General features: G+C 37.9%; 1 protein-coding gene across 7 annotated transcripts in view; it reads right to left on the bottom strand.

Annotated features, from left to right (window-relative positions):
* The window catches only part of LAMA2 (laminin subunit alpha 2), a 379,531-nt gene that overhangs the window by 163,892 nt on the left and 199,000 nt on the right, over positions 1 to 16,639 (bottom strand). For all 7 annotated transcript variants that reach the window (XM_054819583.1, XM_054819586.1, XM_054819585.1 and 4 more), the window contains 3 exons: positions 9,552 to 9,653; positions 8,753 to 8,964; positions 2,192 to 2,303 (listed from right to left, as the gene is read on the bottom strand). In XM_054819583.1, the coding sequence (XP_054675558.1) occupies positions 2,192 to 2,303; positions 8,753 to 8,964; positions 9,552 to 9,653 (426 nt within the window). The remainder of the gene's footprint in view (positions 1 to 2,191; positions 2,304 to 8,752; positions 8,965 to 9,551; positions 9,654 to 16,639) is intronic.

Genomic DNA, 16,639 nt, shown 5'->3' with positions numbered 1-16,639 from the left:
CAAGGATTTTGCATAATATAAAAAAGTGCATGACAGAGTGTTGACCTTCAAAAGCACCTGGCTAATACAAAGAGAAAGTTTTGTAGTGATAGAATACTAAAAGTATCATTTAATAAAGAAAATCCCTTCCCCTTCACATACATGTTCCATAAGGTAAGAAGATTTTCCTTTATAAAAATAAAGATGATGTTCTTTTTTGTCTTACTCCTGCAAAATGTGAAAGTAATTTGAAGATGAATTGAAATTATTCTTTTAAAAAAACATTCTAAAACCTGAGACATGATCCTTATTTTTCCTTCTTTTCATTCTTAGTAATGTATTCCTAACAAAACCCATAAATACTGAAAATTAAAATTCAGAGTTATAAAATGCATAAAAGAAAAACATAAGTTAAAAGTTAAAAGTAATTGCCCTATTTTTTTCTTGCTTGTCTGTGTTATACAAAGCACAACCATCTACTCAAAACGCCAAAATATTTCCCCATTTTTTTCTATCAAGCACAACCGTTCAATGCATATCATGTGCTGTACCTGTGCTACAAAAGACTCATGAGAAATTAATTCAGTGAATAAAGGCATGGTAACTAAAACTTTTAACTCTACCATTGTTATTATAAGATAGGCCAGCTTTGTCAAATGGCATTTCTGAGTTGTCTTAAATGCTCTGAAATTCAGTAAGGGGACACAGGAAAAGTGTGCTCATGCAGAAGTCTATCCTATCTTCTTGGCCTTCAATCTTGGGAGGAAAACCGACGTACAGGTAGGGACTATAATATGGTTTAGTTCAATAGGTCTGTGGTTAGCACTCAACCAGGGCAGGAATCAAAGAGTGTCCATGCCCACTAGTGTGCATAGAGACTATGCAGCTATCTATATATGTACTTTCTATTGTGGAATATGATCTTAAGTATATATCAAATTTCAGGGACTGTTTTGAATTGGAGAGAAGGTTTAGCATTGAAGGACACAACGTTGTACAGAGAATTTCAGCAGCAGCACGGCAGGAATTCTACCCAAGTCCTTCAGCTTCTACAACAAAAGTAGACATCGAAACATCTGCAATCTGCTTTTCCAGCTGCTTTCTGGGAAATCACACCTAAATCTGAATTAAGAGTAAAAATGGACAAGTAAAAAAAAAAAAAAAAAGTGTGAAGCATAATGACACTTTATCCAGATTTCTTCTTCAAGTAATTGAACAGACAGACAACGGTCAGACTTCAAAATTATTTCTCAGCCAAAGTAGGCAATATTCTTCTCCAGGTTTTGTGTTTTTTTTCTGTCTGTACCATTTTGGAAGTGATAAGAATATCCATTAATTCCTTTAGGCCTTCTTTCTACATTAGTTTATCTAGCCCCAGCAACAAGCAATCACATTTGGCATGAAACTAGACTCTAAGCCCGAAATATCACATATAAGCATGGAAGATTTTAATGAAAAAGAGAGCTGACAAGCAAATGCCTAGAGTGCCTGTGTAAATGGCATACAGTTTGTAGTTTTGTGAAGCGGAGCATCTTGGTGTTTGAAACTATTTCCTTAAAGGCAAAGCTTTTGAAGAATTTTTTTTTTTGGCTTCTATTTACCCCAAGCTATGCCCACATGAGCTAGTTAATCATATGTATACTTTTATGAACATATTCTGTGTGAACTAATGGATTTGTTAGGAAAGTGGGTATTTTCTGAGCATGTGTGTATGTTATTATCTGTAACAGGAGCAAACTGAAGTAAAACACTCCTCACATGAACACACACACAATCCTCAAAGACTCCAAGGCAAATGGCAAAGGCCTGGGAAAACAAAAGAGGAAGCTCAGCCGCATGAACCCAGATAATTTGATCCAGCTTTGCTGTGCACAGGTCAGATTACTGCCATTTTCCTTCTAATTGTGATAGCTTCATGCATTTGTAATATCAATTGGCTGAAGAGTACAAATACTGATTTATTTTTTTTATTATTAAGAGAAGTGTCTTTTCATCACTTAGCAGTCACCATAGAGGTGCAAAACTTCAGATTTCAAATATCATCAAATATAATGAACGGCCACCTAGAAATAACGGCAACTAGAGAATCTATACCAAATTCCTAACAGGAATGGACAGCTTGCTTACTATTTCCTACCAACACAGGACCCCTGGTTGCTTACAGCTATCACAGTGTTAGCACAATTGATCTAGACTGCGTCATGATACTCACCTCACACGAGGTACCATCGTACCCCGGGGGACAGTCACATAACTCCACTGCAGACGCCACCTTTCTCCCAGCTGAAGCGTGGTCAGCGGCTTCAATGCTAACGCTTCTTAGTCTGGATGTAACAGAAATGAAACAGTTAAAATAGCAAATTAGAGGAAGTATATGTGCAGCTGGATGCAACAGTATACAGTGACATTCAGTGCCTTGTTTATATTATCCTGTTTATAAATAAGGAGATTTTCATATTCATCTATTTCTTCCTAAACTACATGTCTGTAGGCTTGTTACTATTTTTGTCCGTCATATGAAGCAGATTATGGTCAGACACACATTGATAAAAATAGATTAAAAAAGTCTCACAGCACTATATCAGTAGATAGAAGGCTATTCCTGGCCTGCAAGTCACATGTGCCAACTTGCATTGCAGCTGTATATGTAGCAAATTTGACACTAAGCAGAGTCTTCAAAATTTATAAACCACTACTCCAGCTTTCTAAAATATTACATTACTAAGTTTCGGTTATAGGGTATTTTTCTTCTGGAGATTTAACCTCTGAAAAAGATTTCAGCTCTGTCCAGGAGGATTTAAGTATTATGTGTATGAAAGAAAAAAGTATGTACATGAAAGAAAAAGGAACTCTTCTACCATGCACCTTGGTTTCCCCAATGACAGAGAAGAGAGAGCTGGAGAATTTTCTGTCCCACGCCCTTTAAAAAGAAATGATAAACATTGACTAAACAGCCATTGTTTAGCCAAACACTGAACATGATTTTTATTTAAAAAAACATGGAAGTATGATGAGAAAGACAACAAAAGTCTTTTGATAATCTGACAAGTAATATGCAATGTAGTTTACCTCAACAGTATCCATCTGGGGAAAGAAATTGGGATTTGGGGATTTAATTCTCATGAGAATTCAGAAGGAACATTAAGGCATTATAGAGGCTCAATGACTTCTATTTTCACCCAGCAATCTTAACAGAGTGTGTGATTCCTAGAGCTACCAGAAAAGCTTCTTTTGAAGTCTTTTTCAGTAGAAAATACCTTTCTATCATGACATGCATTTTGTTAAAAAAATAATCCATTTTCTTTGGAAAATATAAACCAACCTTTTTTTTCTTCCATGCTAAGGCATTTATACTTTGGCTGCCAAAAAATCCTGAAAATTATTTGGATGACCTTGGATAAGAAAACATCCAAGAAAAATATTTTGTTGTTACTGCAGTGGTTGGAGGAAAGGTTAAGACAGGATATTTTCCCACTCAATTTTATGACTACTGTCAATAAGACAGAAATTACAGCTAACAGGAAAAAAATGAAGATTTCTGAAATTAGGATGGGAGCTTCAGAAAAATAGAAATTTTACCATCACTAGGGATATAACTGGACTTTAGAGGGACTACCATTGTGGATTATGCAGTTAGAAACTTGAATCTAATTTGATGATACTGGAACCTCTGTAAAAGGTTCTTGGAACTATTTTAAGAGAAGGATGCATGTTCCTATCCAGATTTTCAGTAAGATCTCTCTCATTTTTCAGTATTTCCCTTTTGCTCCATTGCTGCATGCTTATTTTGCAATCATCCTTTTGAGTTTTCCTTACAATAGAATAACCAATCTCTAGGATATTAGATATCAAATGGTGATGGGTTTAACAGTAAAAAAATATAACAATTTAAGGAGAAAAATCTGTAAATGAAGAAACAAATTACTAGTAAAAGGCCAAGTCTAATTTATCCTTTGAACTACAGCTAGTTTCCTCTCAGCACAGATCTTGGAACAAAGAGAGGCACTTACACACAGAAACAATACACTCGGTATTATCCCACATTTGTATTCACTGAATTGTTCCAATTTTCATTATGTTCTGCTATTTGCTAAATGGGATTTTAATGTGTTTAACAGTTTTTAGCATTAACAGTTACCCAGTGAAGAAAGCTGCAGTGATTTTTTTTTCTCCCATCTTGATGTTGCAATTCTGATTCCTCAATGCCATTCTGCATTCATTAAAATACATAATGCTGGCAGTAATGGGGCACTGGATCCTGGAGATGCATGAACAATTTGAGATTCGACATAGAGACCAAATATTTAAGCTGACTGTTACTGTCAGCAGGCAATTGTTGACTTCTAAAACCAAACAAGATTAAAAGGGAAGGGGATGTTTCAGGCAGTATCAGCATAGTTTACTGTCTTCTATGCCAGGCATCTGAATCACATCAGCTACATAAGGCACATGAAGTACTGACCCAATCATTGCTCATTTGTCTTGAAGCCAATTCTGCATATGGAAGAAAATCCTTGGTCTTTCCTTCCTTCTTCTTGTGTCTAGTGCTGATTCTATATGTGGTTGCAAGCAATCCATTATCTTTAGCACCACAATTTCTAATGCCCATCTGAGCAACTACAACATTTACCATCAGTGGCCACTCTGGATATGAAAACTGAAGAAACAGTGCTACTAAACTTTCTTTGAAGCACAAGCTAACAATTTAGATTAAACAAAATGACAAGAGAGAGCTGTCTTTTCCTGGCCTGTTGCTTCTACCACAGATGGACTTAACTGCAACAGTTTGGAAGATCTGTCAAGTTAGAGAAGGATCTCGATTTAAACTCAGAAGCTGTAATCACTTTCAAAGTCATTGCTGTATTTCTGTGTTCTCATTTTTATCCTACTTGATCATCTAAATGAAAGCCCATTCATTTGAGGAAGTTTCCTAATTATGCCATAGAGCAATAACAACATTCTAAGCTTAAAATGACCCAAAAGATGTTCTTAAAACCATGCTAGAGTCAAAATCACCATTACTGCATTAATATTGCTTAGCAACTACTTGAAAGTGCTACTGATTGATTAACTAATGTTTCTAGTAGGTTAAACTAAAGAAAGGTGAAAAATATAATCTTTAAGTTAAAGCTCTTGCTAACTGGAGACAACGCCATTGAATTTTTAAGTGTCTTTCTACACGACTGCAAGAAAGTTGCTTAATCTTACAATGCCACCATTCTGGCCTCTTCTCAAGCACAGATTATAATAGCACCTTTGGAAATCCTTCCACACGAGGTGCCATTATCCATTTCTGAAAACTTTCAGTATTTAAATGAACAGGTTGCTTAATATAGCAATCTGTATTTAGTATGTTGCATAACTCTACTGATGCTTTGAGGCAGAAATTGTCATTCATGAAGTATCTAATAACCCTGTAAAATCTCTGTCTCTCTGCCAGACCCTCTTTACTCTCTCAGAGGAATATCCATCTGTCCACCACACATACCTGTTTAAAAGACAATAAAAACCTCTTAGTTCATATCTACTTATCTACTAAGGCTTAGCTCTACACTATTTCTTTGGCAAAAATGTCTTTCTCTGGAGCCCATCAACAGTAGTCCTTAATCATCCCAAGGTATCACAAAGAATATCCTCTTCATTAGGTCTGGACATTTTCCCTGCAGTACTAAAGGGGCAGAATATGGAGAAAAGAGTTGTTTTGCATGATCTTAGAGTTATGAGCACAGCTTTGCATCTAGTATGTTTTAGCATGAATAAAAGTCAAAGAGAATATAAAAAGTCAGAACTGAGGTATATCCTGAAAATCAGCAATATGCCTACAACGACAGATCATAAGCTGGGCTGGATGACAGTCAATGCTGTTGTTGCTCTATCATGTGACTGGGAGCATGCACTGTTCTGAAAAGATTTAACTTCACCCAGTAAATCCCACCCCGATGTGTGAAACAACAATTCCTCCACTTAAATCAAGGATGAAAAACCCAATTCATTTAACTGTGATTGGAATTTCACATTCGCTCTTCTGTCACACTGAACTGCAATGAGGAGCACCCTGACAGCACTCAATAAAATGTGCTTATTTTAGAGCAAACTATTTTCAGAGACTTCTGGACATGCTGATGGTAATCACAGTAACACAGTAACCCTTGCATTCTTCTCTGGTGTGAGACATCATAGGGACAGCTAGAGCTGTACCAGTAATATAAAATCATTTCTAGAAAAAAAGGTACTCTTCAAAATTACTTCAGCTCCTTCCCCTAACACCCTTTTAAATCATTGTCTTTAAGGGTCCAATCTTCCTAACTGTAATGTCACTACATCTAGAAGATGGTGGCTACTAACCTGCAAAGCATAAATTATATGTTTGTCCAGAGCTATTCTTGAAGAATATTTCCAAGACATGTTTTCAGAAAGTTATCTATAACACACCACCAAAATGCTCCAAAGGCTGAATATAGAATCACAGAATCATAGAATGGTTTGGGATGGAAGGGACCTTAAATATCATTTAGTTCCAACTCCCTTGCCATGGGCAGGGACACCCTTCACTAGACCACATTGCCCAAAGCCTCATCCAACCTGGCCTTGAACACTTCCAGGGAGGGGGCAGCCACAACCTCTCTGGGCAACCTGTTACAGTGCCTCACCACCCTCACAGTAAAGAATTTCTTCCTAATTTCTAATCTAAACCCACCCTCCTTCAGCTTAAGGCCATTACCCTTCGTCCTATCACTACATGCCCTTGTAAAAAATCCCCCTCCAGCTTTCAAGACTGTGAACAAGACTACAAAACAGTGAGGCAGCACACATGGCCAAATGGCTAAAGCAGTAATCTGGGATGCAGGCAGTGATGCATAGTCTCCCAAATGTGCCACTGACAGGTCTGCCACTTCTTACTTACAAGGCATGAGCTGTAGAACTGTAGTTCTACATGCGTGTGCTGACCCGAGCTCTATGTTATCGCCAGAGGGGATCTGATCTGTGACACCCCCGCTATTCCACAGCAGAGGCAAGATGGAGCCAGTACATGTCCAGCAACACACTTTCTTCACAGATTGTAACTGCGTAGCCAGTGGTTTTTGTAGGAAAGCTCCCCTTCTCATTCTAGTGCAAATGTCAGTACACAAATGTACATAAACCACTGATAGCTGAAGTTTGCATTTCCCATAATACTTAGTAAGATCTTTGGCCCAAAGTCAATCATACATATCTCCTTTAAAACAGCATAGCATAAAAGCCCCTATTGTTCACCCCAAAATCGTTCCTGCACTCTTTAGTTTGCAAAATTCTGACTAATTTTTTTTTTAAATGTATTTATTTCATTTGAATGAGAAGAAAGTGGAGGAACAGCACTTACTGAGCTCCCACTAGTCTCAGCTGTAAACTGTGGATTAACGGCTACTCACAGTCTGCTCATAGGGCATAAGAGATAAGCTCTTGCCTGGTGGTTTGCCTCTCCTCTAACACCAGGGTGGGAAGGTGATGAGCCATGAAAGGTTTTCAAACTGAATGCAAGGAGATGCAAGATTGATGACCAAATGAGCAAATTAGGAAACAGTTTGGCTCAAAGTCAAGCTGCTTATGATTCACAAACTGATTTACAGAAAGGTAATACATACTAATTAACTAACAGAAAGAGATTGAAGAAACATGAATTCTTTTTGCAGGGAAAAAATGTACACTCTCAAAGCTCAAATCAGAAAAATGCATGCTGTTGACACAACCTGCCTTTCAATTTAGGTATTTTAATTACCTAAGTATTCAAATAATGGTTGGATTGCTTAAGAAATTTCACAGTAGCAAAAACTGTATCCATGCTCTCAGCAAATAATCACTAATGTGCTATCAGCTCCCTCCATTCCAAATTGGCTTATGCTACTGAATCAAGTGATGTGTAGGTTAGAGAACATTTCAGGTTTCATGCCCTGTGAGTAGAAAGCTACTATGCAATCAATTCCATTGCACATTTAAAAAATATTATTTATGCCACCTAACTATTAATGTAGAGATAGAGTAGAATCATACAGTGTCAGGAGAGAGGCTATGTTCTAGCTCACCTGGAGTATTTGTTCATGCACTTATGAAAATTTTTAAATGCAAAATGAGCTTTACATGTTCGAGCACACTACAGCCACTGAGATAGGACAACTACGTCATCGCATATAACATGTCTTTCATTTTATCAGAAGACTCAGAAGACTTCACATGAAATCAGTGGTTTTAAGCAGTCCAGCCAGCAACCTGATATAAATCAAGGGAAAAGCTTTGGGATTAGCCAGTTCTGTGTGTGGTACTGATTAAAAACATAGAAAATTCCCCTCAAGCCACTTTTCTGGCTTAGAGACTTAGGCTATTATTCTCTGGTCCATTGTTACTGTGGCCCTGTATGCTCATTAAATGGGGAAACCAACATATAAGCAATATATCATCTCTTACTTCAGCATGGCATTACTACACTCCATGATTTACCATATATATGGGAATTACAGTGTTCACAAAATAAACATATTTATAGAACTGTCATTCATGCCTTAATAGTCCATGTGATTTCATTTTCTTACAAGGCTGCTTCTTTCTGTTGCCTCTCCTCCTCCTGCCTACCCAAAATGAAAAAAATACTAACAACAGTTTGAAAGTGTAAATGAATGCTATGGATTTCATGATGATAAATTAGTGTGTTTTAAATCATATCAGCTTAGTTCTCTGAAGAGAGAAAAACAAGTGTTTTGAGAAGCTGCCTGTGGCAAACGGACACGTTTCCCACATTCACCTGTAGATGGCATTCATCCCATTGCTGTACGTGGCTCTTATGAGGATCCTCTTCACATTTGCAAGGATAGTCATGAACTCCCTCCTGCTGACTGGAACATCAGTGCCATGCACAGAGAAAGATTCTGGTTTCAGCACAATTTCTTCAGTGTGCTCTTCAGAAGGCTGCAGGTGGATCCCTTCTTTTGGAGTGCTGATTCGCAAGTCACGTCCCTAGATAGAGCCATGAGAGACAGACATTTAAATATGAAAAAAGTCAGGAAAAAAGCTCTATATGTAGCCAGTTGGGGTACAGGATTTATTGAATAATATATTTCACAAGAATCATAAGTATCAGGAGTAACATTCACCTTTCATAACCCTGAAATGGGCTTGCCTGATAAAATTGAAAGTCAGTGCAAAAGAAAGTTTAGGTTATTCAGCTGAAACCTAGTGTCATGGCTTTGCATAGGCAAAAGCAAATTCACGCAATGCCGAGCTGCACAAGCACAAGTCTGCTGAAAGAATGTGAAAGTGTTACCTCAAACAACCAATCACTTCATTTCTTCATTCCTCCTGATGAGCAGGAAGAATACAGTTTTGTAAGCTACTGCAATATTGCCAGAGGCTTCTTGAAATACTGAAGACTTTAGCTCTCTAAATTGTGTCCATTTTCTGATACTATAAATTAGGTGAAAGTACGTGCACCTTGCTGTTTTGTGTCCTCAATCACCAGGCTTCATGCTGAACATCTGACGAAAGAGGGAATTTTCTTTTTTTCCCTTTTTTTTTTTTTTTGGCTGAAAATACAATCACTTTACCTCTATGATGACATCAGATTGAACCATCAATTGAACTGTCTCTTCTTCCTTTGTGAAGTCATAGGAGACTGTAAATTTCAGACGTCCTCCAGCAGCTGCTACCTGGGGAGAGAAAAGACAGAAAAAATACAATTAAATGAAAGAAACAAGGCCTTAACCATTTGGGGGCGGTTTTCTCCATCATCGGTATTTGCTTCTTAAATAGACTTCTAGTGTTGCAAAACCATATGCAGATACCTGGGGATTACAGCTCTATGGACCATCCCCTTCTTGCTCAACCATCTAGAAATCACACTTAGTCATTTTTCTTCTATGCCTGTCAAAGGCTGCAAATTCCTTAAACATACAGACTAACAAAGTAATCAGAAACAGATCTGAAATCTATGCAAATTTCCACTTGATACTGACATTAGGTTTTCAGTGTATTTCAGCTATATGGTCCTCATTTAGGCTGAGCCTCTACATCAGCAGCCATAGCAACCTTTAGAAGATTCAATAACTTCAGTTTTGTTGATGGGGCAAACTACCGAAAAAAGAAAAAAGCCAGTGATATTTTTCTTAGAATGAACTGTAACCTAAAATAAAGTAAAAATTTTCCCTCATGGGATCAAATGAATTTACTTTAAAAGAATGTCCCAGCCCTTTCTCTCAGTTTTACTCAGCCTTCAATGTGAGAAGTCAATAATCAGGCTCTCGTGTCATGCCAATACACTTCTTCTATGCTCTTTTAGCCCCCCAAACCATTGCACTGATGCTAGCTTTTCCATGAACAAATTGGAAAAATAGATCAGTTTTAGGATGCGAATGAAAAGCTGCAGACTTGAATGACAGAGTTCAGTACAAAACCAGTACTTTTTGTTAATTGTTTGGAAGCAACATAAGTAAATCAGAGGTTGCATCATTTTGGTTTTTAAATGCATCTGCCTCATACTTCAGTGCAATGTGAGCTGCCTCTCGGAGACCATTAAAATCACAGGGATCCTTCTGCCCTTCCAGTGCACATTGGTGACCACAGAGAAAACTCATGTCTTCTACAAAGACAATAATCTGGTTATTCTCAAGGACATAATGTGCTATCTCTTGTTCATCATACGAGATGGTTTTGTACACAGTAACAGAAAGCAGTGAAAGTTATCAACTTCATTATTTTATGATGCATCTAGTTTTAAATTTTTTTTAATTTAGAGAGAAATTTTAGGGAGAAAAAATGTCCTAGTATTTAAGGCATGGAAATCAGCTGATTTTGAATTATCCACAAGGGTATAAAAATCCATAAATTAGGCTGTACAGCTAATTGCTAGGTTTAAGCCACAAAATTCACTCCAATTCATAAGCCAAATCTTGGATCATAGAATCATAGAATATCTCAAGTCAGGAGGGATCCATAAGGATCATTGAGTTTGACTCCCTGCTCCTCACAGGATTACCTAAAACTGCTATCATATGGCTAAGAGCATCATCCAGATGCTTCTTGAATTCTGGCTGGCTTGATGCTGTGACCACTTTCCTGGGAAGCCCGTTCCAGTGACCAACCACCCTCTCAGTGAAGAACCTTTTCCTAATGTCCAATCACTCCATTTCCTCGTGTCCTATCGCTGGTCACCATAGAGAGATCCGCACCTCCCCCTCCGCTGCCCCTCTTGAGGAAGGTGTAGACTGCGATAAGGTTACCCCTCAGTCTTCTCTTCTCCAAGATGAACAAACCAAGTGACCTCAGCTGCTTCTCCTAAGTCTTGCCCTCAAGACCTTTCACAATCTTGGTTGCCCTCCTCTGGATGTACTCTAGTAGTCTGATGTCCTTCTTATACTGAGCTGCCCAAAACTGCACACAGTACCTGAGGTGGGGCCACACTAGAGCAGTGTAGAGTGGGACAGTCACCTCCCTCAACCGGCTGGCTATGCTGTGCTTGATGCACTCTGGGATATGGTTGGCCCTTTTGGCTGCCAGGGCACACTGTTGACTCATATTCAACTTGCCATCAACCCATACCCCCAGATATCTTTCCACAGGGCTGCTCTCCAGCCTCCCGTCCCCCAGTTTGTATAAGCAGGATTATCCTGTACCAGGTGCAGAATGCGCACTTGCTTTTGTTAAATTTCATACAGTTGGTGATTGCCCAGGTCTGTAATCTATCTAGATCTTTTTGTAAGGCCTCTCTACCCTCGAGTCCACAGCTCCTCCTAGTTTAGTATCATTGACAAACATTGGCATTGGATGTTTCTCTACGCAGTACCCAAACCCATTAGGATCAATGCAACTACATTCAGCCTTGACCATAACAACACGAGAGCACTTTTGTTTTCTTAGGCACACCTTTTACAGCGTTTTTGTTTTGCCTGTGGCCAAGGCTAAACAGTGGTTTGTAACTGTAATAGGAATGTAGAAAATTTAGGTATCTGAAATGCTGCAAGAAGAACCCAGAATTTCTTTCAGTTTTAGACAAACATTTTAAAAGAGTAACTTTTACAGAATTTTATAATTTCTATTTCAAGTTCAGACTAATTACAAGGATTCAAGAAAGTGAAAATAATGGGAAAACAAAGATTGTCTGGTTTCAGGCAACCTGTAAAAAATATGTACAAAGACAGGTTTTACTTTTTCCCAACTATATCCAACATGGGGAACTGATAGATCATACAGAAAAGAAAAAAAGGGGAAAAAAAAATAAAGAAAAGGTTCTGTTTTAAAATCAATGCAGATATAAAAGCAGTCAACAATGCAAACTTTGACCAAAAATCTGTTAGAAAGGAGTAGGCAAACAGATAGTAGTTTAGAGAGAGCAACCAAATGGATTAGGGACTTCTAAAGTAGAATCAATGGGAAACACTAGAGGAAAAGGGTGGGTTTGACTAGTCCAGAAAAGAGAATGCTAAGAGGGAATAGGAAAATAGCTTACCAAAACATAAAAGACTGGAAAAATGAAATGGCAGTTTTTATTTTCCTGTGGCAACTGCAGGGAAGGCATGAAGAAGATTCAGTTTGAATATACAGAAATCTTTCTGACTGTAAGGATGGTCAAAACAGTATCAAGCTACTTGAAAACGCTTTTGAATTCCTTCATTAAATGTTTAACAGCAGTTCAAACATGTCAGAGATACTCTAGGTATGATGCCTAAGAGTTGGAATATGACTAAGAAGTCTCGAGGTCTCTGCTAGCCACAGCAATCTGAGTTTCATGGCTGCAACTGGCAAGATTTGCATATCACAAACAGGATCACACATTGAAGTCAAGGTCCCAAAATGGCACTTAGCGGAGAGAGTACCTGATAGTTCAGAATATATATTTACCTTGAGTGCTGTATAATACCAATGTAGATTAGAAAAAAAACCCAAACTAATATAAAACAGAAAGTACTACTTCCTTCTGCCATTGTTTATAAGGGTAATTTCCTTCCTGTGTATATTTAAAGTACGAGTTCACCCACAGGCAAAAGAATTCAGAGGTCAATCCATGTGCTCCATGAACTGTTATGCCTTGTCTAGTGCAAAAAATACTTTTGACTGAATTTTGAATACAGAGGCGATACAGAAGTTGGGCACCTATGAGATCCCTTTATTTTGACATTCTCTGTATCACCCAAAGATTCAGAGTTCTGCATCAGGGACTGTCATCCAAGGTCATATGAACACCAAAGAGAACAGAGCATAGAAGTTTGCCTTGCTGGTGACAAAGGCATGTATTGTTGAGACAAGAATAGCTGACTAAAAACGTCAAGGAAGTTCCACAGAATTTCCTTTATCTCTCCCACCTGCTTTTAGATTAATACATCAAATATTTTTTCCCAGCTCAGGAGGCAGAATCTACATGTTCAAGAAAAGTCACAGACTCCCTGAGAAATACAAGTATAGGAGAGAGAAATCACAGCTATCTTAATACTAATCCACTGAGTTTCTGGCAGATAGTTAATTTTTTTAGTTGTTCACAGTTAACTGTACTTCCATTATGTTACACATTGTTAAAGGATGCAACCAGAGAGCAGACAAGACTCGTTACAACATCCTGAGAAATGCATTCTGGGTCAGCCAAGACCCTCTGAAGCAGAAGAGATGGCTCCTTTCCTGTGAACAAATGGCCATGCTCAACAGAAAGAAAGTTGGAGGGTAGGAGGAAGCACTCAGTGCTACCTGTGTAAAGCATGCTTTGATGTTACGCCTGCCACACTAAAATCACTTTTAAATCAAGACAAGTGATAGTAAACCACCAATATTTACAGCATTGAAAACAAATAGCATCGCTACAAATATTTGCAAGGCCATAGGTGAGGAAAGCTTGCAGGTCTTTACATGGAAATCAAATTCTAGAAGACTTTCTCTTCCTCCACTTAGTCTGCTGTCAATGCTTTTCTGAGGCAAGCTGTCAGGACATCTCCCGCTAATGTCATTCAAAAGTACCTCTTTCTTATACAGCTTTCAGAACTCACCTTATTCTTGAATCATTTGGTGATACACACTTTCCCTCTCCAGTGCCTCTTGTAACGCTGCCCATAAAGTTTTAGCACTTCCTCCACTACGCTAGAGGCTGCCTCATTTCTTCTGAACAACATCTGCCAAAAGTAACTTCAGAAGATCAGGAGCTACAACCACTAAACAGGGTGCTGTTTACAATCCCTTATCTCATTAAGCAGCAAAATGCTCTTCTGTCAGCTAGGAAGAGACTCAGTTTGTGATTAAAGCACCTAAATACAGTTACCCATTTGTGAATTAGACGACCATGACCCTCTTGAGTGGAAGTCAGATGGAATATACTGGGGCATCTTGTATGTTGCTATGTGGCTACGTGTAGTCAACTGAAAGAAGTCCTTTATATAGTCAAAGGAATCTAGAAAGTGGCTGGTCTGTGGTTTTCCCACCGATGGACAACTTTCAAATCACCTCACTTCGTATTTATATTTAAAAATAACTTGGAAGACATAAAATACATTTCACAAATGAGTAACGTATTACACAGTAAGTGTATTATTGAAATAAAGCACATGCACCTTGCTCATATTTTAGTAGTAAAATCTATATCAGAATGGATTTAGCTCAGAAAGGCTTTGATCTCAGGCCTAATCCACAAGGACATGACACCTTCAAAAGAAAAAATATATTACTGCATTAGACTAGCTTTAGACAAATACTCATACAACAGACTTTAGAAATAGTGAAATAAAAGGCATCAACAAATATCAAGAAGTTAGACAATCTTTTCCCTCTTCACTGTTAGTGGTTCTAGCAGAAATATAGTCACTGACATGTTGTATTAGAGAGACAAGCATTACAGAGACCATTATTAGACCATTATAGCTGCAATATAGCTATAGAAAGGTGACTTGCTTTTGGAAACATGAACCCTGCTTGCTATTACATTATTGTATACATAGACATACAATTAGAACTATATCAAGTGAACAAATGCTACCAGAAAAAAAAAAAAAAAATAAAAAGCATGAACGAGTAGAACATTTCAGTGGAGAAAGCTAATACACATAACGCTGAATACAAAACCAAGGAGCAGTCTCACAGCAAGATGCTGACAGTAACTCAAGGTTCTAAGAGATAATAATGTTCTCTTATTCAAGAAGACATTCCCAAAACAAACAAAACCCTCATTTGTTTCCTGAACGTTCTTTTGCTTGCTGTCATGATTATGAGAAATGACACAGATGCTTACTCAGTCTTCCAGTAGTTCTGTCATATTCCTGGTGGCAGTATCTACCACTAGATACAGTGCTTGAAGGTAATGAAGTCTTATTATATATAGTTTAACATTCCCTGCTGGCCGTCTTGAATTTCCATGAAATAGAGCTGCAGTAAAATGTTGAAGTTTATTTGGAGCCTTTCACCTTCACAAACTCTCTAGGTACACTTTTCTTTTATGATTCAGATTTCAGCAACTATAGAGATATCTGCCATCAGAATATTAGCACTAACTATGTGAAGGAAATCCATTAAAAAAATAAGATCGCTCCCAGTTTATTAGTGGTGACCAATTTAGTCACTGATTGGCACCTATGCATTTGTGATAGGATATGACAAGGTGCTGAACACACACTGTACCATCTTAACCGGTGGCTAAGTGCATATGCGTTCTTCTAGCCAGCCCACTCAATGCAGAAGGGAATGGACAAAGAGCTGCTTTTCCTAACTCAATTTACTCTTGTTAAGGGAAATATTCCATTGTTAATCCAGCTCTCATCTTTTTCTTTACGAAAAAGTACTGGCTGTAAATTTATGGTATTTATTTGGGTTTTGCTCATCCAGTCTTCATGCTGGTCGTAGAGTGAGGGAAGGCAGGGACTAGAAAAGAATTGCAATTGAACCATCACCAAGAAAACATCAAACTTTTATTCATTTAGTAATAGGTCTCGGTAAAGACTGCATGTTTTAGTTCTACTCAAGATCTAATTAGAGATTAAATAGACTCTCCTTTCTTAGACAGACTTGAATTTAGATAGGATATAAAAGCTCTTCTGAGGCATTATAGTAATATTTCAGATAAAGTAGGGAGCACAATAATCATGTTCCATTTGAATGACAGTATAGTTCTGGCTGGCTTTAAAAACAAATTCCAGAGGGAAGTTAAATTTTTCCCCTGAAAGAACGGGCTCTTTCCCTGAACTCTCTACCACCTAGAGTTTCCCCAACTCTATCCCAGCTAGTTCAGAATCCTACAGTTTAAGTACGCTCAAAATTCTTCTATATAAATTGCATAAATTGATGCTACATTCGACTTAAATTCACTTATTCAGACTACTGCTCCGAGAAGTTAATGGAACAAGGAGGGAATAAACTTAAGTAAAGTAGCCTCGTCTACTATATTGCTTGGTGCAGTTGCTCTCCGTGAGTGCTTTTCTACAACACTGAACCAGTCAGGGGAAACTGAGCATTTCAAACCATTCACTGTCACCTCCAGTTTCTTGAAACAGACCACTCCAATAACCAAGTCACACTATAAGAAGATTTCCAAGTTTTTCCTTTCTGGAATCTTATCAAGAATGTTATGATACAGCCTCTTTAATTTTTTGTATTTCCTCTGCTAATCCTACGTAAAGGCAGAGTTGTGTCAAAAATAAAGGAGTTTTATTGAATGTAAGCACTCATTTGA

Source organism: Grus americana, chromosome 3, assembly GCF_028858705.1.
Source record: "Grus americana isolate bGruAme1 chromosome 3, bGruAme1.mat, whole genome shotgun sequence".
Taxonomy (NCBI): domain Eukaryota; kingdom Metazoa; phylum Chordata; class Aves; order Gruiformes; family Gruidae; genus Grus; species Grus americana.
Note: the sequence above shows the minus strand (reverse complement) of the source record. Positions and strands in the feature narration are given on the sequence as shown.